At 34.1% G+C, this 24819-nt stretch overlaps 1 protein-coding gene across 1 annotated transcript; it reads left to right on the top strand.

The window, feature by feature from the left end:
• The first annotated feature begins 12564 nt into the window (after nt 1-12564).
• LOC114256150 (prefoldin subunit 5) lies at nt 12565-18533 on the top strand. The gene is made up of 4 exons (XM_028195757.2): nt 12565-12900; nt 12992-13095; nt 15149-15226; nt 18259-18533. Exons 1-4 carry the CDS (start codon nt 12693-12695, stop codon nt 18340-18342), a joined length of 474 nt encoding a protein of 157 aa, XP_028051558.1. The 5' UTR covers nt 12565-12692; the 3' UTR covers nt 18343-18533.
• The last annotated feature ends 6286 nt before the right edge of the window (nt 18534-24819 follow it).

The following is a 24819-nucleotide window of genomic DNA, read 5'->3' as shown; positions in this document are numbered from 1 at the left end:
GAGCACATACAACAAGTAAAAAAATATAACACAGTGCAACAAGAATTTTAACATGTTGATCGGTGATAACCTTGATGAACGGAAGAAATTGAGACAATTGGGTAGATCGGTGACGAATTTGTGTAGATCGGCAATGGATCTTGATAGATCAGTCACGGATCTTGATGGATCGGTGATGGAACTTGATGAATCGGTAAAGATGGAGATGCAGATTTCGGGTGGAAAAGTGATGGAGTTCGATGGATTAGTGACGGATTTGGGTGGATGATGGTAGAGATGAATGTGATGGATGATTTTGTGGATGGTGAAGATGGCTGTAGACGATGGTGAGCATGGAGATGGAGTCGGCTGAGGATGTGAGGAAAAAGGGGAAAGCGAGAGACCAAGAGAAAGAGAAAAAGAAAGAGTAAGGGAGAGAGTGGGTGAGAGATAGAGACGGAACGGGAGAGAGAGAGAGAGAAAAATTATATATATAAATATATGTATATTATTATTATTGTTATTATTTTTATAATAATAATTATTATTACAATATTTATTTTATTTAATTATTTTAAAAAAAATCATTTTTTAATATAAACATTATATTGGAGTATTCATCATACCAAGTTCTGTTCTAATATAACAAAATTGTTCTTCATTTAGAGGCTTGGTAAAGATGTCAGCTAATTGACAATTTGTAGGCACAAATTCGAGTTCAATGTCACCTTTGAGTACATGATCTCTTAGAAAATGATGCCTTATCTCAATGTGTTTAGTGCGTGAGTGTTGAATATGATTTTTTGAAAGGTTAATGGCACTTGTGTTGTCACATTTTATTGGAATATGATCATAGTGAAGTCCAAAATCTTGAAGTTGTTATTTCATCCAAAGCAATTGTGCACAACACCCAGCGGCGGCAATGTATTCTGCTTCAGCAGTTGACAGAGCCACTGAGTTTTGTTTTTTGCAAAACCAAGAAGTGAGTGAGTGTCCAAGAAAATGACAAGTGCCACTAGCTTTTTCGATCAAGTCTACATCCCGCAAAGTCGGCATCTGAGTAACCAAAAAGTTCAAAGGTGGTTCCCTTAGGATACCATAATCCCAAATTTTGAGTGCCGACAAGATATCTGAAAATGCGTTTGACTGCGGTGATGTGTGACTCTTTCGGTGCGGATTGAAAACGTGCACACATACAAACACTAAACATTATGTCGGGCCTACTTGCAGTAAGATAAAGTAAAGAACCAATCATACCTCGATATTTCTTTTCATCTACGGGTTTACCTTGCTCATCTTTGTCAATTTTTATCGATGTGCTCATTGGAGTTGCTGCAGGCTTTGATGATTCCATTTCAAACCTTTTGAGTAGATCTTTGATATATTTCGTTTGATTTAAATGGATTCCATCATTAGTTTGTTTAATTTGTAGACCAAGGAAGTAATTTAATTCCCCCATCATACTCATTTCAAACTCACCCTGCATGTCTTTAGCAAACTCTTTGCACAAATTTTCATTAGTGGCACCAAAAATGATATCATCAACATAAATTTGAACGATTAGCATACCTTCCTTTTTGATTTTTATAAAAAGTGTTGTATCAATTTTTCCTCTACAAAAACCTTTGTCAAGTAGAAAATTACTCAATCTTTCATACCATGCTCTAGGAGCTTGTTTCAAGCCATATAAGGCTTTTGAAAGTTTGAAAACATGATCCGGGTATTTATGATTTTCAAAACCGGGAGGTTGTTCAACATAGACTTCCTCCGAAATGTACCCATTTAAAAAAGCACTTTTAACATCCATTTGATATAATTTAAAATCTTTAAAACACGCAAAAGCAAGTAACATTCTAATAGCTTCAAGTCTAGAAACTAGTGCAAAAGTTTCATCAAAATCAATTCCCTCTTCTTGATTATAGCCTTGAGCTACTAATCTAGCTTTATTTCTAGTAACAACTCCAGATTCGTCCATTTTATTTCGAAAAATCCATTTTGTACCAATAACGGGATGATCCTTAGGTCGAGGGGTCAAAAACCAAACTTCATTTCTTTCAAATTGATTTAATTCTTCTTGCATTGCTAAAATCCAGTTTTCATCATTTTCAGCTTCTAAAAATGATTTTGGTTCAATTTGTGAAACAAATGCTAAGTTACCACAAATATTTCTAATAGAGGAACGAGTTTTTATACCTTCCGCCGCATCACCTATGATGAGGTCTTTGGGGTGGCTATAAGCATACTTCCATTCTTTTGGTAGATTTGAGTCATTTTCTGGAAGAGCATATATTTCTTGAAGTTTCTCCATTGTCATTTCTTCGTCATGTTCGCGTAATGGATTTTCTTCATTTTCTTTTTTATAAATGCTCTCCATGCTTGGTTGATTTTCTACAATATCATTACTTAAAAGATTCTTGGAAATAATATCGTTAAATTCATCAAAAACAACATGCACAGATTCTTCAACAAGTAGAGTTCTTTTATTGAATACTCTATAAGCTTTACTAGACATAGAATAACCAAGAAATATAGTTTCATCCGATTTAGCATCAAATTTTCCTAAATTATCTTTATTGTTATTTAATACAAAGCATTTACAACCAAAAGCACGCAAATGACTAATATTAGGTCTTCTACCTTTCCAAAGTTCGTAAGGAGTTTTCTTAAGAATAGGTCTAATCATGGCACGGTTTATAACATAGCATTCAGTGTTTACAGCTTCCGCCCAAAAATATTTAGGCAAATTATTTTCACAAAGCATAGTACGAGCCATTTCTTCAAGAGTTCTATTTTTTCTTTCAACCACATCGTTTTGTTGAGGAGTCCTAGGGGCTGAGAAATTATGATCTATTCCTAAGTTATCACAAAACTTAATAAAATCATCATTTTCAAATTCTTTACCATGGTCACTTCTAATACTACAAATATTAAGATTTTTCTCATTTTGAATTCTTTTACAAAGTTTTGAGAAATTATAAAAAGCTTCATTTTTGTGTGCTAAAAATAATACCCATGTATATCTAGTGTAATCATCAACACAAACAAGGGCATAAGATTTTCCTCCTAAACTTAATGTTCTAGATGGTCCGAATAGATCAATATGCAAGAGTTGAAGCGGTCTAGTAGTTGAAACGATATTTTTGGATTTAAAAGAAATTCTAGTTTGTTTTTCAAATTGACATGCATCACAAAGTTTATCTTTTTCAAAAACAATTTTTGGTAAACCTATGACTAACTCATTTTTTGAAAGCTTGGAAATTAAATCAAAATGAGCATGTCCTAATCTTCTATGCCAAAGCCAACCATTATCATTTATAGCAGATAAACATTTAATGTTAAAATGAGAAGATAAATCATGTAAATCAAACACATATACATTCTCATGTCTATAACCTACAAATAAAGTTTTGTTTTCTAAGGTATTTTCAATAGTGCAATGAGTTTTCTCAAAAATAACTCTATAACATTTATCACATAATTGATTAATACTAAGCAAGTTATGTTTTAAACCTTCAACAAATAAAACATTTTCAATAATAGGAGAGGGATTTTTACCAATACTTCCTACACCAATGATTTTACCCTTGCTATTGTCGCCAAAAGTCACATATCCGCCATCCTTTGGTTGGAGTGTGGCGAACATAGCTTTATTTCCAGTCATGTGCCTCGAACATGCACTGTCGAGATACCATCTATCGTTACTAGATTTTGTCTTGAAACATACCTACAAAAATTTGATTTCTCTATTGGTACCCATTTTTTCTTGGGTCCATAAAAGTTAGAATTTGACACCTTTGAGATATCCTTAGGAACCCACATCTTTTTTATTTTAGCAAAAGGATTTCTTTTAATAGGACATGAAGGTGAAATATGACCTTTTGTTCCACAAAAATGACATGTGAGATGAGAGTGATTAGAAGATGCATATACAAAATCATTTTTGGCAGCTTTTACTTTTGAAAAAGGTTTATGTCCAATTCCGGCTCTACCAAAAGTACGGTTTTGATTTTTAAGAATTTTATCTAAAGTCTCTCTACCTTGAGTGAACTTTGAAAGAGTAGTTTTCAAGTCTTCAATATTTTCTTTCAAAATAATTTGCTCATTTTTTAAAGACTCGTTTTCTTTTTGCAATACAACTAAATATTTTTCAGAAATTGAAGACTCTTTTTGAGTTAAAATCTCATTTTCCTTTTTCATTTTCATGGCTTCATTTTCTAAAACATTTACCTTGGAAGTCAATGATTTATTTTCTTTTGATAAACTTGAAATTACTTTCTTTTGACAATTATTTTTCAAACTAAGTTTCTTAAATTCAGCATGTAATTCATCAAAAGCTAATTGTAATTCATCAAATGTAAAGGATTCATCATTTACCTCATTTTCATTTCCAAGTGCCATTAAACATAGGTTAGCAACCTCGTTTTTGCAAACTTCGGTTTCTGTGTCGCTTTCATCACTATCTTCTCTACATGCTGCAATCATAGCTTTCTTTTTGTCCTTCTTGAATTTTTTCTTAAGTTCTAGACAATCTGATTTGTGGTGTCCAGGTTTGTTGTATTCATAGCAGGTTACTTCAGATTTTTTGTGATTTTCTCCTCTTTGAAAATCCCTGTTGTTGAAGTCTTTTCTGAAAAAATTTCGTACACCTTGTTTCTTTCTCACAAACCTTTGGAACTTTCTAGTGATGAATGCCATTTCCTCATCCTCATCTGAATCATCTTCCTTATCCTCTTGATGTTTCGAGATGGATTTGAAGGCTATTCCTTTATTCTTGTTGTTGTCATCCTCTTCCTTTCCTTCTTGCATTATGAGCTCATGAGTTAAGAAAGATCCCATTAACTCATCTAGACTTAGCTTTGATAAAGCCTTGGCCTCGGTAATGGCAATGACTTTTGTCTCCCAACTTTTTGGCAATGACCTAAGCACTTTTCTTACAATTTCAGCATTAGTATATATTTTGCCAAGAGAAGTTAAACCATTAATAATATCAGTAAAACGAGTAAACATTTGAGGAATAGTTTCATCAGGCTTCATTTTAAAAAGTTCATAATTATGGACTAGTAAACTGACTCTAGATTCTTTAACTTGTTCGGTTCCCTCATGAGTCACTATAAGCTTGTCCCAAATTTCTTTAGCGGTTTTATATGTGGAAATTCTATTGAACTCGTTGGCATCTTAGGCGCAGTACAACATGTTTGTAGCTTTGACATTAATTTGGGCCATTCTAGTATCTGATTCATCCCACTCATCTTCAGGTTTTGGTACCCTAAGTTCATCTATAGTTTTGGTAGGAATTTTTGAACCATTACAAATAATTTTCCAACATTCATAATCATTAGATTGAATATGTATGGTCATCCTAGTTTTCCAATAGCTAAAATTTGTGCGCTAAATAGAGGTGGCCTATTAGATGCTTGTCCTTCGGGTAAGGAATAATTAGGGGTTGCCATGATCTACTCTAAGACGGTTAAGTCACAAAAACTAGAGTCTAGGCTTTGATACCAATTGTTATCCCAGATAGGCAACCCAAGAGGGGGTGAATTGGGCTATTAAAAATTTCACAATATTAAAATAACACAATATTCAGAATTTTAATAAATAAAAAAAAACAGAATAATAATTATCAATATAAAAGTAGAAGAGATAGAAAGAGAAAATCAAACACTGAGATTTATAGTGGTTCGGCACGCCAGGCCTACGTCCACTCCCCAAGGAACCTCCTTGAGAATTTCTTTACTATCAATTGAATAAATAAACCACCAAGCTTGTAGATTTGGCACAGAACTTACTCTTATCTATTGAGCCTCACTCAACAATAAATGCCTTACCCTTACAAAATCTCTCACAAAAATAAGGAATAAGAATAAGTGGTAATTGAACCCACTTTTACAATAATTCTCTCACAAAGAGTAGATATGAAAGTGTAAGAACAAAAGCTAGACTTAGATCTGAAAGTGAAAGAGCAGAATACTCAGAATTTTGGAGCTCACAGAAATATTTTCTCTTCAAGTTCTTGATGTTTTTCTCCACACACAACACTTCTATTTATACACAAAAATATACCCGTTGGACGCTCCTTGCTGACGTCATGGCTTACATAAGCACGCTCCTGACGTCATGTCTTACATAAGCACGCTCCTAATGTCATCGCTTACATAAGCACACTCTTGATGTCATCGCTTACATAAGCACACTCCTTGATTTTGAATAGTCAGTAAAAGATAAAAAATAAGACTGATTTTTTCTTTTTGTTATTTCAAACATGGAGCCACCATTTTTGTAGACAATTTAATACAAAGTTCACAACTTTCAAACAAACAAATAATTTTCTCCATCTAGTTTATAATATATATATATATACACATATATATAACTCCATCTTTTTCTTCTTGTTTGATTATAATATGATATAATCAATGTAATGTAAAAAATTTAATAGCGCATGTGATGTATTCTATTTATATTATATGCAATATATATATAATGTTATATATGTTCTGATCAAATATTTGCATACACAGAAAAATCTCTTTAAATAATATTTATGATGGATCTGAAAATATATGCCCTCTTTAAAATATTGTATATGTTGTAGAGATTTTAAACTAAATATATTCTACCACTCCATATTAATTTTGTCAAAAGAAGACAACTCATTAATATCATATTTGTCAAGATAATACAACCAATCAATCATTTTAATCAATTTTAATTTTGTCAAAAAGTGAATAGTGATCAGCTTAAATTTTCAAAAAGTGAATAGTAAAGTTTTCAAAAATATTTTTATTTTAATTTTGTCAAAAAGTGAATAGTGATCAACCTAAATTTTCAAAAAGTGAATAGTAAAGTTTTCCAAAATATTTTTATTATAATATTTAACAAATATATATATATTTTTAAAAAGATAATATTTTGTGTCAAATAATATGTATATTAAAAAAATTTAAATTGTTACAAATAATATTTTAGACATCATCAAAATTAAATAATATGATTAAAAACAAAGACATTATCAACCATGTCAACTCCACCAGCCTTGGTTGCCCATAATAACAATTGATTTTTGTTCGGAAGTATATACATGAAGACTTGGTTTTTGTTCAAAAATTGATAGAAATTGATATCCGAATAAAAAGCACCAAAATTTTATAGAAACCATTGGATTCTCAATTTCTTTTCTTTTTGAAATTGCGAAAGAATCTTTTATATTCATTCTCAGTAGCCCGATACCCTTAGGTATGACTCTTTTCTTCAATACACGACTACATGGATTTGTAATTAGAAAAAAAAAAGAAAAAAAAAACTACCTTTTGTTTGGTCCTCTACTATATTAGTTTATATTGAATATTTTGTCTAATATACGTTAATGCATTGCAAATTATGGTTAAAAAAATGTAACTATAGTCGACATTATTTGTTTAAATTTTTGTACATAATATTTGTAACCCTCTCTGTCCCTGCTCATAGGGGTTGTCGTTTGAACTTTGAACTTAAGAGTTACAATGGCTGCTGCTGCAACATTTGGTGCTACAAACACTACCACCGCTACTGCCGCCAACAAAGAGTACAATTATTGTCGTTCCTTCAATCATGAGAAGAGCTCATGCTCATTGCTCACACCATCTAGACATCATCACAACTCTCCTCTTCGTAGTCGTTTATTTCCTCATCGTAAATTAACACCTATGACAACTTCTTCATTGGCCATCCCAAGTGAATAGTTTTAATTTTAGGTTTATTTTTCTTTTTAAATTTAATATGAAAACTATTTGTGTGTTAATCATGTCTATCTAATTTATTTATTTTTAGGCTTTTGGCCTAATGTTGGAGTGGGTGTGAGCAGTGAAGATGATCGTTCTCGGACCCAATCTTTGTCGTTCGCATGCACAACAGCTGTTTGACATTTGACGGGATCTCTTACTACAACTGAGGGCCTTCGCTTTGCTGTGGTCAGTCTATTTATTTTTTATGTCCACCCCTCTCTTGTTATTTAGCATTTGTTTGAATGAGCACATGGGATTTATTCAATTTCATCAATGAATGCTTCACTTTGTGCTTATATGCATATATTTTATGCATAATGTACTATGAAATTCTATTTCTAGCTGTGCATTCATGTTTTTCAGTTCTATGTTGGTCGCATTTCCATATTTTCCCTGAACATTCAAATATATTCCAATTCCTGGCCATGTAACAATGTGTTCTACTTTGTCTCTTCATATTAATGCTCTCATTTCGTTGCAATTAGTGGTTATGCCTTAACAAAATTTTACAACCTCTTCATTCACAACGCCTCTCTCTCCCCTACGAATGAATCTTTTAAAAAATGACTCTTTTAAAATTATGTAGTTTTTATTTATTTACTTTTTGCTCCAAAAAAAAAAAGAAGAAAAAAACAAGAGGTAAATTGCAACTTGAGTTGATGATAAGTAATCTAGGTAATGTTGGTTCAATTAAATATTTGCAGTAGTTCAATTTATATTCTATTTTGATGTGTATCCCTTCGATGTTTCTAATAATTTGTTTCCGTTGCAAAGGTTGTGGCACGGTTTAATGAGATTGTGATGAAGCTGCTTTTGGAGGGAGCTTTGGACACGTTCAAGAGATATTCAGTTAAAGAAGAAGACATTGACGTATGTAGTTATCTAGGGTCATCCCACAGTCTCCGATGCACACCAAGAGCCTAGTTGTTCCCAAACGGAAGGTAGACATAAAAAATTATAAAAAAAAATGGAGGAATTATTTACTTATACCCTAATCTGCTTTTATGTCCGGATGTTGAATTGGGATGTTGAATTGTGCATTTTGTCTGTCTTAAGTTCTCCTTATCTGGCATATGCTTGTCGGCATTTAGGTTTATCCATATGCAAAACCTTTAGGATCAGCATCAATTACTCAATTGTTGTGGTAATTAATTCTTGAAGCGTTAGAAAGAATGCTGGAATCTTGAGAGTTTATTTTCCTTCCCTGTATTTCACTATTTCTTTGCCATAGTATTCCTGGAATTAGCACATAGATTCCTCCTAAAAAAAAATCTGACTTCTGGGTTATTTTCGAACCTATTACAGCTATGGAGAAGCCTATGATAAGATTCAATATCAATCAAGTGAGCAATTACAGCTATGGAGAAGCTGAGGCATTGACTGATGATATTGAAGAAGAGAGTCAAATTTTTTGGGAGGTCTTCAGGATCAAAAAGATTATCGATAATTGTCAAGATGAGGTTTATCTTCATAACTTCTACTGAATCTTTCTCTTTTATGTGAATTTAATTTTCATTTATGTATTTTGTTGCTTCTTAAAGTTTTTTTTTTTGATAAGAACTTTGACTGATAAATGGGAGATTAAGCAGAAATTCCCTGTTACATTCTGATCCCAGAGTGTGCAACTCATCAATGAACAGAATAATGGCCCTTTGCTTTGCTTAACTTCATCAACTAGTAAAATGCTGAATAGAATCAAATAGAATCAAGCGAAGTAATGAGGAAAAGAAGGAAAACATCACATCAATTTGAAACGACAAAATTCAGAGGAAGGAAAATTCTGATAGGTAGTGTTCAGATTTGCAGCTCTTGAAAATGCTTTGTCGCTTCCCATCTCTTGGTTTAAAAACTTATTTTCATTGCTTCTATTTGTTGCAGTGAGGAACATTTTGAACATGCGTTTGAAGGGGTATCTAATAGTTCTCAATGAAGATCTGGAAGGACAAATTAAGGGTCTATATGAAAAGTGAGTGTCATTTCATGCATATGTTTTATATTGCAAATATTTGATCATGAATTGCCATTATAATTATAACATATACATTTTAATCGTGATAGAATTTAAACATATTAAGTTGCATTTTCAATTGTTTGACTTGTATTATCGAAGTGACTGAGCAGTTGCTCTTTGAAATTCTAGATGTACTCTTCATTATATTAGGACCTAGTGGCATTAACAATGATTAATTACTAAAAATGAAGTGGTTATATATATTTTTCTTTTTGATTCTTTCCTTGAGCTATGTTATACGATTCTTTAGATTTATTCCATTTTCATAATATATTTTTTGATTTTAGCAGTTTTTGAATTAATTTGTGTTTTTATTTTTCAGGTTAGAAATTTCTTGGAGAGATGCAAAATATGGTTAAAGAATTTAAGAATTTAGTTTTTTTAAGTTTTTTTCATTTTTTAATATATGTAATTACAGTTAAAAACTTTTTATTAATTCCTTTGTATATACTTTTGAACATTTAACTTTCATTTGTGAAATATATGACGTTATTCTATTCAATATATGGTCGTGATTTAAAATATAGTATATATTGTGTATTACATTCTTCAAATGCGCGTACAAAAATAATATTGATTATTCTTCAAATATGTCGATTTTTTTTTTATCACGGGTTTTATTAGTTATTTATCACACTTAAAAGATGTGATCTAAATGTTATTAATTACACTTAAAAGATGTGGTTTAAATATTTTTAATCACATTTAAAAGATGTGGTCTAAATATTTTTAATCACACTTAAAAGATGTGATCTAAATGTTTTCAATTACACTTAAAAGATGTGATCTAAATATTATTAATCACACTTAAAAGATGTGATGAATAATTTTTTAATGACACTTAAAAAGTGTGATTAAAAATGACCATTTTTAATCACACTCTCAAAGATCACACTTCAATAAAACTTAAAAAGTGTGATTAAAAAATATATATCACACAAAAAAAGTGTGATCTTTATCTGTTTTTGTACTAGTGGGCAACAAAGAAGGTTGGCAAGTTTGACCAACGCTTCTATAAGTATAAGTTTATAAGTATCATAAATTAGTAAAAGACTCTATCTAATTAAATTTTTATTATGTCTTTGAAAAATGGGTGTTGGTTCTTATGGTATCTAGTATTATATGTCAGACGTCGTTCATAATTTGTAATTGATTGTTTTTAAGTTTTTGCTAACTTCTTTTTCATAAATTAATTAATATATTATTTATTTTATTATTATTTGTAGCAAAGTATTATTATTTAAATTATTTAATTATACTTTTTCAGTATATCTAATTCTCATATAATTTTATTAGAAAGACTGAGAAACCAGACTCTAATACTAATTTAAACACATAATAAAATAAAACACTTTTTAAAGACAAAATAAAATTTTAAAATTTTTCTATATGAAATCTTAATTAGGTTGAGTCTTTTAATAATTTATAATGCCTATGAGCTTTTATTTTATATTTTGTAATCCTTTCTGTACAAACACGAAATAATGTTTTCGTATAATCCTGTTAATCAAGTCTGCGCTCCTCCAAACGTCGTCGCTTTATTCCCTGAAAACACAAACGTGAACTAGTCGGCGGGTGTGTGCTGAATACCTCTCTGATGCCTAAGTCAGCAAAATAGACAAATAGACAAAAGCTCTGTGTACTCGAGAATCAAAATTGTGATATCTGTACATAAGTCTGGTCATAAGCTTTTATAGATTCCGTGTGGCACAATCCTAGTAGAACTCTTTATTCTTCAATGTAGAGTCTTCTTAAGAATCATATCTCTAAGAGATAATGTTTATCTCTTAACACCCTTCTCACTGCTTTAACCAAGTGAAATGGTTTTACTTCGGTAGTATGACAAAATGACCGAGCTAACACTACCATGCTTAAGCGCCAGATTTAATCGAGCTTCACCTAGCTCGGTTTCCCCTTGTTCTTATAATTCAGCTCTATGTACCTCAGTTTAGCATACTCAAACCAGGCTATTTTAATCACTTATGACCGAGTTAGCTAGACTCAATGGGGAAGTCCACTCTACTCAGCTCACAGCTCGGCTCGCTTCTTCCCAGTCCTAGCTCAGCCAAAATTTACATATTTTATCCTCTCATTTTCAAAACTAAATATGTTTGAATTGAATAGTTTAGGGATTTAATAGATACAATAGGTAGTTTAGGGAATAATATTGTGTTAGGTTGGGAGATTTGAGAAGGAATTTGGAATGAAAAAAAGAAAAAATATGTAAAATATAAATAAAATATGCCTACATTTTATCTAATTTCACACACGTTTTTCTTTTTTCTTTTCAAATTTCTTCTTAAATCTCTTTATTAAATACACCGTAAATAAATTTTGATTTATATATTTTATGAACTGAATAGATTCAATTAAAAGTTAAAGCTTCGTTTGGCATTGGCTAATATAGCTAACTTTTTTGTATTGGAATTTTTTTAGCCTCGTTTGGTTTGGATTTTTTGACTTTTGTGAGATAAAAAGTGCAATGATTATGAGTTAGATGTGATATTTTGTCTTATTAATTTATTTAGTCTATTTTATCATTTTGTGTTTTTTCAGCCCCAAAATGATAGCCAAATCAGGGCTAAATACTATATAATTTGGTGATAATTTTGGGATGGAAAGTGTAATAAACCCTTTAGAGTTTGTTTGGCATTGACTAATATATCAACTTTTTATGTTGAGACTTTTTTAACTTTGTTTGGTTTTTGTTTTGAAATTCCTTTTAATTTTTGTGAATGAAAAAATATAATCATTAGGAATAAAAAGTAATATTTTATATTATAGGCGTTTATAATCAATTTTATCTTTTTTGAAATTATTTAGCCCAAAATGTTAGCCAAACGGGGCTTAAGTAAAGTTTTCAATTTACTGCACCAAAACATACCCTTGCCTTGCAAAGCTGAAGTCGAGAGAGAGAGAGAAGGGTTTTGGGTTTTGAAATGGCGTCTAGAGGAGGAGGAAGCGGAGGAGCAATGATGAGAGCGGCGGAGATAGATAAGATGAGCGTGGAACAGCTAAAGGCACTGAAAGAGCAAGCCGATCTGGAAGTCAATCTCCTCCAAGACAGCCTCAACAACATCCGCACCGCCACCGCTCGCCTCGACATCGCCTCCACCTCCCTCCACGACCTCTCCCTCCGCCCCCAAGGTCTCCCCTCTCTCTCTCTCTTCTATCTCTCTCTCTCTCTCTCTAGAATTTCATGGTTTGACCGATGATTTTGCCCGATTTCTGATTTCAGGTAAGAAAATGCTGGTGCCACTTACGGCGTCGTTGTACGTTCCTGGCACGCTCGATGATGCTGATAAAGTTCTCGTCGATGTCGGCACTGGATACTTCATTGAGGTCTGTTGGTAGCTTCCGAGTTTGCATAATTTGAAAATTTTCAGCTCTTTTCACTCAGTACCTAAATCGATGATTCAAACACGACGTTAGGGTTTACTGACGGTTATCGATGTGAGGACTATTTCTGATTTGCAAGGGTCTAGAGATATGTTAAAGTGACGTTTGGTTTTGATTTTCCTGTTTTAAAATCACAATAATGTGAAAATTATGCACAATAATGCATTTTGCAGTGTTTATGTTTTTTGCGTACTTGAAAATTAGCTTCCGAGTTTGCATACTTGAAAATTGTCAGCTATCTATTTTCATTCATTTTTGTGTATGTTTTTCTCATTTTTTTTTATCAGTTTAGGCTGTGTTTGGACCATGTATTTGGGTAGGGATTTAGTAAAGAAAAAAAAAAAAGGAAAAGGGAAAAGGTCAGACTAATGTTAATAGGGATTTAGAAAAGAAAAAAAAAAGGAAAAGGGAAAAGGTCAGACTAATGTTAATAGGGATTTAGAAAAGAAAAAAAAAAAGGGAAACGGAAAAGGTCAGACTAATGTTAATACAACCAGTGCCTAAATCTGCGATGCAAACACAACGTTAGGTTTACTGGCGTCTAGGGGATGTGAGGACTGTTTCTGATTTGCAAGGGTGTAGGGATGTTAAAGTGATGTTTGGTTTAGGTTTTCCTGTTTTAAAATCACAATAATATGCAAATTATGCACAAATGTATTTTGAAGTGTTTTTTTGGAACTGTTCTGTTTCAATCTTATTGTTAGAAAAAAGGGTCTTATTGTCAACCACAAAACCATGTATGAGAGGTAACCTTGTTTTTTCATAAAAAATGGTTAAAACAGGTTTTTAGTGTGAGTTTGGAATGTTTCAAAAAGATTTGATGAACAAAGAAAGGAAGGATTGGATTGTTTTATATCATATCAAGCTTTTAACCAAAATTTCACTCAAATTTTGCTGAAAAATGAGAGTAAGGATTGGAGATGCTTTGAGGCACATGTTAAATGGACTAAAAAGCCTGTTTAGGAATCATGGTGCTTGAGAGTTATTTGTTTCAGAGCCAACTCCCGTTATCTAGTTTATGCCGAAGCAAACTTTTACTTGACCTGGTTCTAGCTTGTATGCAGTTTGTCAATATCGATTATGCTTTGGTTTCCATTTTTTGTTGTGCTTAAATCAAAATTGGATGCTTGTGTAGTAGTGATGGAGGACAACTCTAGGAAACTAAACAATTAAGCTGCCTGTAATTGAATTCATTTTTTCTGATTTGTTAGAAAATGAAGAATTCATGGAAAGTTGGAATAATAAAAAGCATATTTGATAGTTATTAGATTTTGGACAAATTACATCGGTAGTACTTGCATTTTGCCTCTTGTGTCATTTTAGTTCCTATAATTTTAATTAGCTAAATTTTGACCCTTAATTTAGATTTGGTATCAATTTGGTCCAATTAATACTGCCGATTAGGATTTTTGAAGGAAAATGGTCACTAAGTTAGTTGAGGCTAACTCACTGAATTGAAAAAGTTTATCATTTTTCTTATAAAAGCATAATATATGCTGTTTATTTGCGCATTTTCTATCAAAAAACACTAACAATTGTAATTAATTGAACCAAATTAAGACAAAATCATAAATTCATGGCCAAAGTCGAGCTAATTGAAATTGTAGAGACCAAAATGACAGAAGGGCCAAAATATAGTGACTATTGGTGTAATTTTTCTACTGTATAATTTTTCTTGAAGTGCATATGGAGAAGGGGGATCTGAGTAAAATTTTCCTTTAAACTCATACGCTAACTTAAAAAATGATCCCATTTCATTTATAGATTCTTTTAATAATTAGGAAGGAGATCATTGTTGTAAATGTGATCTATTACTCTCTTTTGATAAGTTGAACATGTCAAAAAGTAGTGAAGGAGAGGAAAAGGTGCAGCAAATATGTCAGTTTTTCTCACCTTTCATGCCCCCAACTAAAAGTTTTAATATTTTTCTTCTTTCTCCCCCCCTTATTGATGAATCTATATCATGACTTGATTTTGTTAATTGTCTTTGAATCAGAAAACAATGGCAGAAGGAAAAGATTATTGTGAGCGTAAAATCAACTTGCTGAAGTCTAATTATGACCAACTTGTTGAGGTATGATTCCTGTAAGTCTTATGTTTTTTGTTTTGAGATGATGGTTATGAATATCCTGAAGCATGTTGCCCTTGAGGGCCAGGAAATTTACTATGTATTTGCAAAATCAGTGAGGTCTCAGCACTCTTGTGCTCTTTGAGGATTCCCTGATTTGAAAATATTATAGTAGTTTAGTGAAATTCTGAATTGTGAGCCTCTTTGCCTTTTCTGTTTTGGGATTCGTTCTATTATGTGTGGACCTTGTTCTTATGATGACTCTTTGTCCCATTGAGTGGAATGTCATGTTTTTGTTAGATAAAGTGATTTTTCTTATGTGGATAGTATATGAGCTGTAAATCAGGTGGTAATATAAATTCTCTAGCATGCAGTATGGATATTGTTTTCCAAACCTGCAGATATCACGAGCTTTGGATAAGTGGACTTAGTTAGAGTGTATGATACATGGACTCTTTTACTGTATGAGATACCCTTGTCAAACACTCAACTCTTGGATATGGGTGCAACATTTCCAGAAAACCAGTCCGTCTAGATAAACAATCATCTAAATCATTATTGTTCGTAAAATGATGGCAGATTGCTTGATGTTTGAGCAGGTTGTCAACAATATTTTGTGATCATGTTGTGAATGATGACAAGGTTTCTAAAAACCGTGGTTCCAAACTGAACCAAATCACGTTTTTACTGCTTGTCTGGTTTGGTTCCAAATTTCATAGTGGTTGGGTAAACCGAACCAAACCAAACCATGCTTACCCTTTGTTAAGAAAGGTAGGTTATTATATTTTATTTATATGAACACATGATTTCCTACTTCTCAGGCTCTCACCCAAGACCAAATTGTACCCCTCTAAATGCAATACTTAACAAACCTGCTTACATTAATATATTTATTAACCATATATACACTTGGTTTTGGAGGTCAACAAACTTGGAATTGCTTTGAAAATGAATTAGGGTTGAATTGAAACTAAGAAATTTCTTATTTTTAGTTTAAAACTGAGAAATTTTTCAATTTTTTTTTTATACGATTTCATATTTAATATGGATTTTATTTGATAGATCTTGGTAAATATGGTCCAAAAATATCAATTTTAATTTTAATTTTTTTTTTTTTTAAATGATGTGTATAATGGAAGTAATGACATTTTAAAGTTTCAGACAAAAATGCAACTGCCATGGCCTCATTAACATGCAAAATGATAAATAGTTGGGACTGAAAGAGTTAAAAACTTATGGTGGCTTGCATAAGTTCCAAAAATACAAAAATAGGATTTTCTTAAGTCTATTTTTCGAAGTAAATTGTTAATGATGCGTTGTTATACATTAAAATGCATAAGTTGTTGATTTACTTTTTAACTTTTGTTACATTAAAGTAATCGTGTAAGAATTTACCTTAGTATGTTAGGGTTTGACGTGGTGTTGCCCTGTCGTTAACCTTACTCGTTAGAAAATTCATCTTATTAATTATCTGATCTTACCATTATAAATTCATTATCTTCTATTTCTTTTATGGAGAACAAATTTGGGGTGAGTAATAGGAAATAAGTTTATCTGTGTGGGGAAAAATCTTACCACACCTTGCAACGGCGGCGGTCCTGGCCTGAACTCCAGGGTAAGTTGCCTGAAAACACTCAAAAAAGGAAGAAACTCCGGCCGGTGGTCACCCAGAGGACTCTCCTATAAGAGTTTAAGCACCAAAAGTATGAATTCAAGTATGAGTTGTTGTGTACCTTTGTTGGGTTGATGTACTGTGCTTATAAGGGCTGCATATGACCTTTGTTGGGTTGATGTACTGTGCTTATGAGAGCTGCATATGACCATTGGAGGTGGTCAAGACTTCCTTATCACTCTTCATGCTTGTTCCGCTTTATGTGGGATCATGTCCCATGTTCACAGATTTCTAGGAGTTGTTGGTCCACGTTTGTTGGACCGTGCATTGACCTAGTTTGGCTGTTTGGATTTCCAATTCAAGCCCAAAAGTTAGTTCGGATCTTCGAGCTGACTCTCAGTCCAGCTCGTTCCCAAAGTGTTCTAGTTCGGTCTTCCCAACCAACTCTATCCTATGGCCGTGCTCTAATTTTGTTTGGATTAAAGGGAACTGTCGTTTGGATTTTACCTCCCACAATATGTGGCTTTGCTCTAATTTTGTTTGGAGTAAAGGGAACTGTCATTCGGATTTTACATCCCACAATATGGATTCATAAATCGTGTAAGAGAAATTGTACCACTTCCCTGCAATGTGCATTCCAAAATGTAAAATGCTAAGGTATTATCATATTATGTGACTTGAGACAGTCCATTGTGACTGGACCATGGACATCAAGATGGATGAGTTTTGAGATAGAATGTAACAAATATTAATAAATACTTTTATGGGAAGTTCTTCTGGATGCACAAAGTTGGTAGGGAGATGAGGAAATGATTTAGGATGGTGGGTGTGAAGAAGTGTTATTGTAGGAGAGCCAAGTCATTTGGAACTTCCTGAGCTGCTTATAGCCTTTTTTATTTTGAGATTTTGTGTATTTGGTGTAGTTTTTGCTTATAGTTTACAAGGCAAAAATAACTTAAATAAGTTGGTTACTTGGAAGCTGAGAGAGGAATATTTTTAGCTTTTGTTTTATTATTATCAACTCTTCAACTTTGAGACAAGTTGCACTAAGGGGTTATTTGGTGTAGCTTGTGGAGCTGCTCATGGCTTCTTCTTTTTCTTTTGGAAATATGTGTAAGAATGTTTGATGCAACTTCTACCTACAACTTATGAGACAAAGATAGCTTAAATAAGCTAATTATTGGGAAGTGTAAGAGGGAGAGGTGCTTTTAGCTTATGTTTTTTTATTATCAATATTTAGTTTGCTTGAAGCTGCATCAAATGGAGCCCTAAACATGCTGTTTTATAGGTGTCGGGATCCCCTAAATTAAACTAGCAATGGAATTTCATATTAAGGGATTTGTTTAGTGGTTTTACTTCTGAATTTGTTTATTGTTTATCGGGATGCTGTTTTCGATTGATAATTAACATAGAATTTTGAATGCAGGTTGCAACTAAGAAAAAGAACATAGCAGATGAAGTTGGAGTCATCTTACAAGCTAAATTGAAGCAATTGGCTCCAACACCATAGAGTTTATGTTCTTGTTGTAAAATCAGTACTTGATATTGAATCTGGAAGCCTTGTGTTAAACTAGTTTTTGAAACCACAAAATACATAATCTTTAGTTTTGCTCTCCCCTAGAAGAAATGTGCTCAAGCTGGGCCAGTTGAATTTTGTATTGCTTTTTTGTTTTGTTATGTTATGTTATGTTATGTTACTAATGGTTGAAGTACCTGGAGTGGAGAGATATTCCATTCTTGTGCTTGCACATAAATGAATTATAGAATCGGACACATCTTTGTCACATAGGTATAGGACCTATTTCGTGTGAGACTTTGTGTCCAGTTTTATAATCGACTTTTGTGTTTTTAGACCGTTTTAAAGATATTTGTGTCTATGTTGCCGCTACTCGACTATCCTGCAGTGGCTGCACCAATGGTGGAAGTGGATATCTCCACTTGGTTTTCTCTGTTCAAATTTTAGAAATCTAAGACCATTTCTAACTATGATGTCAATTCTGACATAAAATGTGAAATGATAAAAATTTGTTGAATATTTTATAATTAGATTTATCTAGTAGTTAGGATTAGTAGATAGGATTATCTATGGGTATGTTGATGGTAGATGGTAATAGGTCTTTTATATATTTATTTGGAAAAATTACCAAAAAACTCTCCAAATTTGAGTTTTATAACAAAATAATTTTTAATTTTTTAATTGTCAATTTAAACTTTAATTTTTTAAATATCCTTTTTTAATTTAAACTGTGAGAGCCAGAAAAATATAGGCACTAGTTTATTGGGCGTAACCTAAACAAAGTTTACAATGGGTCTAGCCTAAATAAATATCACACCCTCCATCTATATAAAGGGGGCATCTCGAGTGAAAGGTATGTCTCATCTTCCTCTAAAGAACACACATCCCTTCTAATATATATATATACTATTTACTTCTTAATTTAAGGACTAACTTCATCATCAGAATACTCTCGGCCGGCAACCTCGGTTAGGTGGTACCGATTATGTTCATCATTGCAGATCTACAGGGGTAAAGCTCTTCTCTTCGTTAGATCTCTACAACATCCATGTGAGAGGATATTTCATGGTTCACAATTGGCGCCGTCTGTAGGAATCGTCAGAAAGAGGTCAATGAAGGCAATAGCAAACACGGTACTGTAAGTAAGAAACAAAATTTCAACAAACACTGTAATGCTGATCTATTTTCTCTCTAATTAAATGGGTTCTTAAATTGTATATACGTATATGTCTGTATACAAACTTTGTGGAAACTTTTGTTCATTTGAAATATTGATTGAAAAGTTGTAAAACAAAACACAATTTATGGGTCCACTTTTATATCTCCATTTTCTCTCTCTAAAAATGGATTTCACACTTTTATTGGTATGAACATTTTTTCGGCAAGTCAATACAGTTGCTCGGCTAAATTAATACATGCGTCTATCTATTTATTTATTTATTCTTTGTTTCACAAAACATATCTTGAAGTTGATTCTTCATATATATGCACGTATACACAAGTTGGATTCACTTTTTCTCTAATGGCTTACGTTGATGCCAACCAAAATCTCGACAAAACCAAAGATCAAAGGTGTTGCATGCATAAAGCAATGTTGCCAACCACATTCTTAGCAAAGCCAAATACAAAGAGAAGCCGACCAAGTGATTCGGCACATTGTGAAGCTAAGAGAAGTTGCCAACCAAGATCCGGCTATTACAAACTCTAGATCCAGCTATTACAACTACGCCTACTCAGCAACGTCGCAGAGCCGAATTACATTGATAAATCCCAACGATGACACCAAAGCACCTCTTGGCCACTTCACCATAGTTCACTTGGCAATGCCAGATAGTTATCAACTTGCCCAATTCACACTAATTCCATCATCAAGCTTATCGGCAATGATAATCGTGTAGTGCATATATGTTTAGTCATGTGGGCTACATCCGTGGTGCCGAGAACCAAATCTCTTCTGGTTCTCTTTTTATCAAGCATATGTTAGCGGACATTTCTTCCTCTGGAAACAACGACTCAAGAATGAAACTTCATTACATCAATTCTAGCAATACATCGGCTAACACCGAATTGACTTCGCCAGGTATCACACCAAGTTGCATAGCCGACTAAGCAACAATCAAGCTCAAAACTTTGCCGAGTATCTACCAACTTCCTAACTAACGAGATCTATGAGCACAAGGATAAAAAGAACGGCACCACTACGAGCCGAATATCATGCATAAGTTACTCGCATTTGAAATCGGCGTCCAAGTCATCCACTTGTTACTTCAATGTATCATGGGTTACTTCATTCACAAGACAACATGAATTACATATCGGGTCAATACTATACATCAAAGTGAGTATTTGGCAATTTATTCGGGTTGCCCATCAAGCGGCAATAACACCTTTATTTGTTATTTGTTTTGTTCGGCTCACAAACAAGGTATTATAGGCCGACCACAGCTTTCTCTTTCTAGCACTGTTATCAGCAATCTTTAATTTCTAGCGAGTCGAGGGTGGAGTTGTCGCCGACTAAGTGATTCGGCAAATCAAAGTGCCAAGATTTGCCTTCTAACCATTGCGCAACCTTACCACTGATTACTCCGCAACATTGCCAAGCTGAACACAAACGAACACACTAACTCTTATTTTTTATTAACTTTCTGAGGTCCAACGGCATCCAACCCAGGGTGGAACGACGCGTCTGAATAGTAGAATGCACACTAGGCCGAGTGATGAATCCAACGCCGAAAAAATGAGACCAATCGGACTTCAAACGAGGGAGATACAAGGCTCTAAGTCAGGAGTTTGAATCTACAAAATCTGCATTTTCATGACATGTTGCATGAAGAATTCGGCTTTGCACTATTTGGGCCATTATTAATGCATCAGCATTATTCGGCAGTGCATCAACCTTATTCGGCAACAGTATTTGGCACAATTATTAGCACCATGATTAATTCATCATTTTTCGTCAACATTACTCGGCAGTACCCCAACTCCTAGAAGATTACTCGGCAAGGCTACAAAGCTGCTCGGCAACCATTCCACACTAAACGGCTATTCAATCACGACCTCCACCTGTTTATTAATTTGTCTCTCAAACCATGTTTGACCTCCTGAACTACAATGCCGAGAACCAAGTGCTTCGGCTAGCCAAAGTGTCGCCGACACCGTTTATGTACCCAATTTCTCGCTCTAGCAAGTGGGTCTACATTTTTCTTCATGCGAGCAAGAATTTGATGGCCTACCACTAGGTTCACGTCAACTAACGGTGTCACAAACACCGGCTAGTAAAGCCACAAACTAACCGTAGGCTGCGATAGTTGCAAAATCAACTAAATGTCCAGAAATTGATATTTTTCAGCTTTGTTGAACTCAAGCTTTGACTATACCGGTGTGAAGTCCTCATCAAGACGAGTCCAACGCCACAAACTGCGTCAAAATCGGACTTAAAACGAAGGAGATACAAAGCCTCAAAGTCAAGAGCTCGAAACTAGAACACTCTGCCTTTCATGGCATGCAGCATGAAGGTGATGAAATAAGAATTTATCATGCGCTTTTCGGCACAATGTGCTCCGTTGCATCTTACCGCATTCCAGTTAATCGAATGGTCCAATAATTTCGAGGACGCTTACCTTCTAGTTTTTCGCTGTGTAGAATCCATTTTTGAGATCCAATTTTGTGTATTTCGAGTATTAGCTTGGGATTAATCAACTGGCAAATCAGGGACGTTAAATGATACTCTAGGAGTTAAGCCACAATTATCCATCTTCACCGATCATTCACCCTAAACTTGAATTTCTTTTATATTCGGCAATCACAACTATGCATATTCGGCAACCACCAACAAACCAACTTACATCCACAGGCCCAACAAACAATTCAACAATTTTATTGGCTTACTCGGCATATTATCAACAGGGAGTTTCGGCAAACTTATTGACTTGTTCGTCAATTTGTATTTTCATTCACTCTGCATATTATTACTCGGCTTCGACAACTTTTATGCGGCATATTATCAACAAAGTTTCGAGAACTTTTATTCGGCATATTATCAACAAAGTTTCGACAACTTATTCGGCTTATTCAACCACTCGGCATATTAGCAACTACATTTGCATAATATCAATTCACAACTTATTCGGTATATTACCGATTCTATCCACAGATCATTCGGCATATTATCAAGAGCGAATTAATGTCAACTTTGCATTATCTAGCATGGACAACTTATTCGACACTATGATTTCAACATAAAATTAGCACCTCGGCTTACCGAAATCCACATCTAACGATACCAGAGGATTTGCGTCGACTCAAAGAGTCCAAAACCACTACCCAGAGGAGCAAAAAAGTGACCGATGGTTGCCGACAATTGCGCAACAGCCCATATTTAAAAAAAAAAAAAAAAAAAAAAAAAAAAAAAAATCGAGTTTTGATTATACCAATGTAAAGTACTCATTGAGATGAGTCCAACACAACAAATCGCGTCGAAATCGGAGCTAAAACGAAGCCATATGGGCCGATCAAAGTTTGCCCAGAACATGAATTCTTTCGCTAGAGAAGACAACCCAGCAAGCTATGAAGAAATAATCATGTGCGTCGCGGTTTCATTACACCCTATTGATCTGAGCCGTTAGATCTATTTTGGCTACAATTATGCCATCAGGAGTCTGATCACAGCAATCCAATAGTCCTTTTTAGCTATTTGACGCATTCTAGGTCCATCCGTGCAGTCAGAATTTGCAAATTCTGCTAAATAAATAAATAAATAAAATAAAATAAAATAAAAATTGCCGATTTTATTCAAAAATTGAGCGCAATGGCTCACTTCGCATATCTCCAAGCACCCTATTTTGTCTATTTTATTCCTTCCGAATAACCAATCTTATTCAAAAGCAATGGGACAAGTATACGTTAGACAAGAAACTCAACTTTAATAATTTGGCAATCATTGCCAACCAAGTTCTTTGCAAATCCAACTCCGAACGGATGCCGACACACCGTGAAGCTAAGAAAAATCGCTGACCAAAAGATCGGCACAGTCACTGATCTAAGTGTTGTTGACCAACTTTTCGGCAAAATCACATTATATATGAAATGGACACCGATGTTTTGACACTAGTTACTCGGCAGTGCATCAACTTTACTTGGAAAGATTATTCGACTATTAATTCAACATTATGCATGATCATTATTCGGCCGTGCATCAACTTTATTCGGCTAAGCAACATTATTTGTCAACTTTATGCATTGTCAAACTTTATGCAGCAACATTGGCCACAGTATTCGGCAACTTTATTCGCCTAACAACATTATTTGGCAAAACAATTGCCCACTAGGACATCTTAGTCAATTTTTCGCTTTCCAATTGAGGCACATCAGCCGATCATCATCTCGACACCTTTGATATGCATGCATACACGGCCAACTTGGTACAAACATTACAACATTTACTTGAGTTACACACTCCCGCTCCTTTTCACACCGCTCCAAGCAAGCGCCAATTTTGGGGAAATACATTACACACTTGGCAGTCGGCTGTTACCACTTGGCAGTCGGCATTTCACATTTGGCAGTCAGCAGTTCACATATTGTTGTGCGTCGTCATTTTACCAAAGCTGAATCTTCCCTGCAACATAGGGCAATGGGAATCTACATTCCTTCCGACTAACACCTGTCATTCGAAAGCAATGGGGCAAGCCTACATTGGACTAAACGCAAACCGAGCAACTCGACAATTAAATAGTTGGCCCAATATCTACTTGGCAATTTTTTACAAGCGGAGCAATATTATTAGTGATTAACACATCAACCTTATTCGGTACAGGATGCATTATTCAAAGTCCTTGCTATATTGGCACTTGGTTGCCTCTTAAAATCAACAAAAGTCTCCGAGTACAGCGCAATCTTCGCACTAAAGCGTCGTTAACAAAGGCCTACACCCATGCCCGAGGGTTAGAATACTGCGGCCTACACCCATACCCGGGGGTTAGAATACCACGACCTACACCTATGCCCCAAAGTTAGAATACTACGGCCTACACCTATGCCCGGGGGTTAGAATACCGAGGCCTACACCCATGTCCGGGGGTTAGAATACCGCGGCCTATACCCATGCCTCGGGGTTAGAATACTGCGGCCTACACCCTTGCTGGGGGGCCATAATATCGCGGCCTACAGCCCTTGCCCAGGGGTAACAATACCGTGGCCCATCGTTATGATTTGTTTGTATTCCTTTCTGGGTTTTAGCTCACCCCCCCCCCATCTTATGAAAGACATATACATTTATACATACATTCAAGACATACGTACATTTATATATACATTCAACATACGTACATTTGTACATACATTCAAGCATACATGCAGTCATCCATTCATACATTTTATTCATTTATCCAAAGTGTTCTTTATCAAAAAAACCTAACAGTTATTTGAACAGCGTAACTTGGTAAGAAAAAACTCTCATTCCTTCTACCGTAG

This window comes from Camellia sinensis, unplaced genomic scaffold (assembly GCF_055761805.1).
Source record: "Camellia sinensis isolate YWXY unplaced genomic scaffold, ASM5576180v1 Unanchor14, whole genome shotgun sequence".
Classification (NCBI taxonomy): Eukaryota; Viridiplantae; Streptophyta; class Magnoliopsida; order Ericales; family Theaceae; genus Camellia; species Camellia sinensis.
The sequence above is the reverse complement of the archived record's forward strand: the minus strand, read 5'-3'. Positions and strand labels throughout refer to the sequence as shown.

Bases quoted from the DNA above. Each gene is read 5' to 3' on its own strand.
- LOC114256150 (XM_028195757.2), top strand. From the start codon at position 12,693: ATGGCGTCTAGAGGAGGAGGAAGCGGAGGAGCAATGATGAGAGCGGCG. The intron at 12,901-12,991 runs GTCTCCCCTCTC...TTCTGATTTCAG, and splicing joins CCTCTCCCTCCGCCCCCAAG to GTAAGAAAATGCTGGTGCCA. The intron at 13,096-15,148 runs GTCTGTTGGTAG...TCTTTGAATCAG, and splicing joins GCACTGGATACTTCATTGAG to AAAACAATGGCAGAAGGAAA.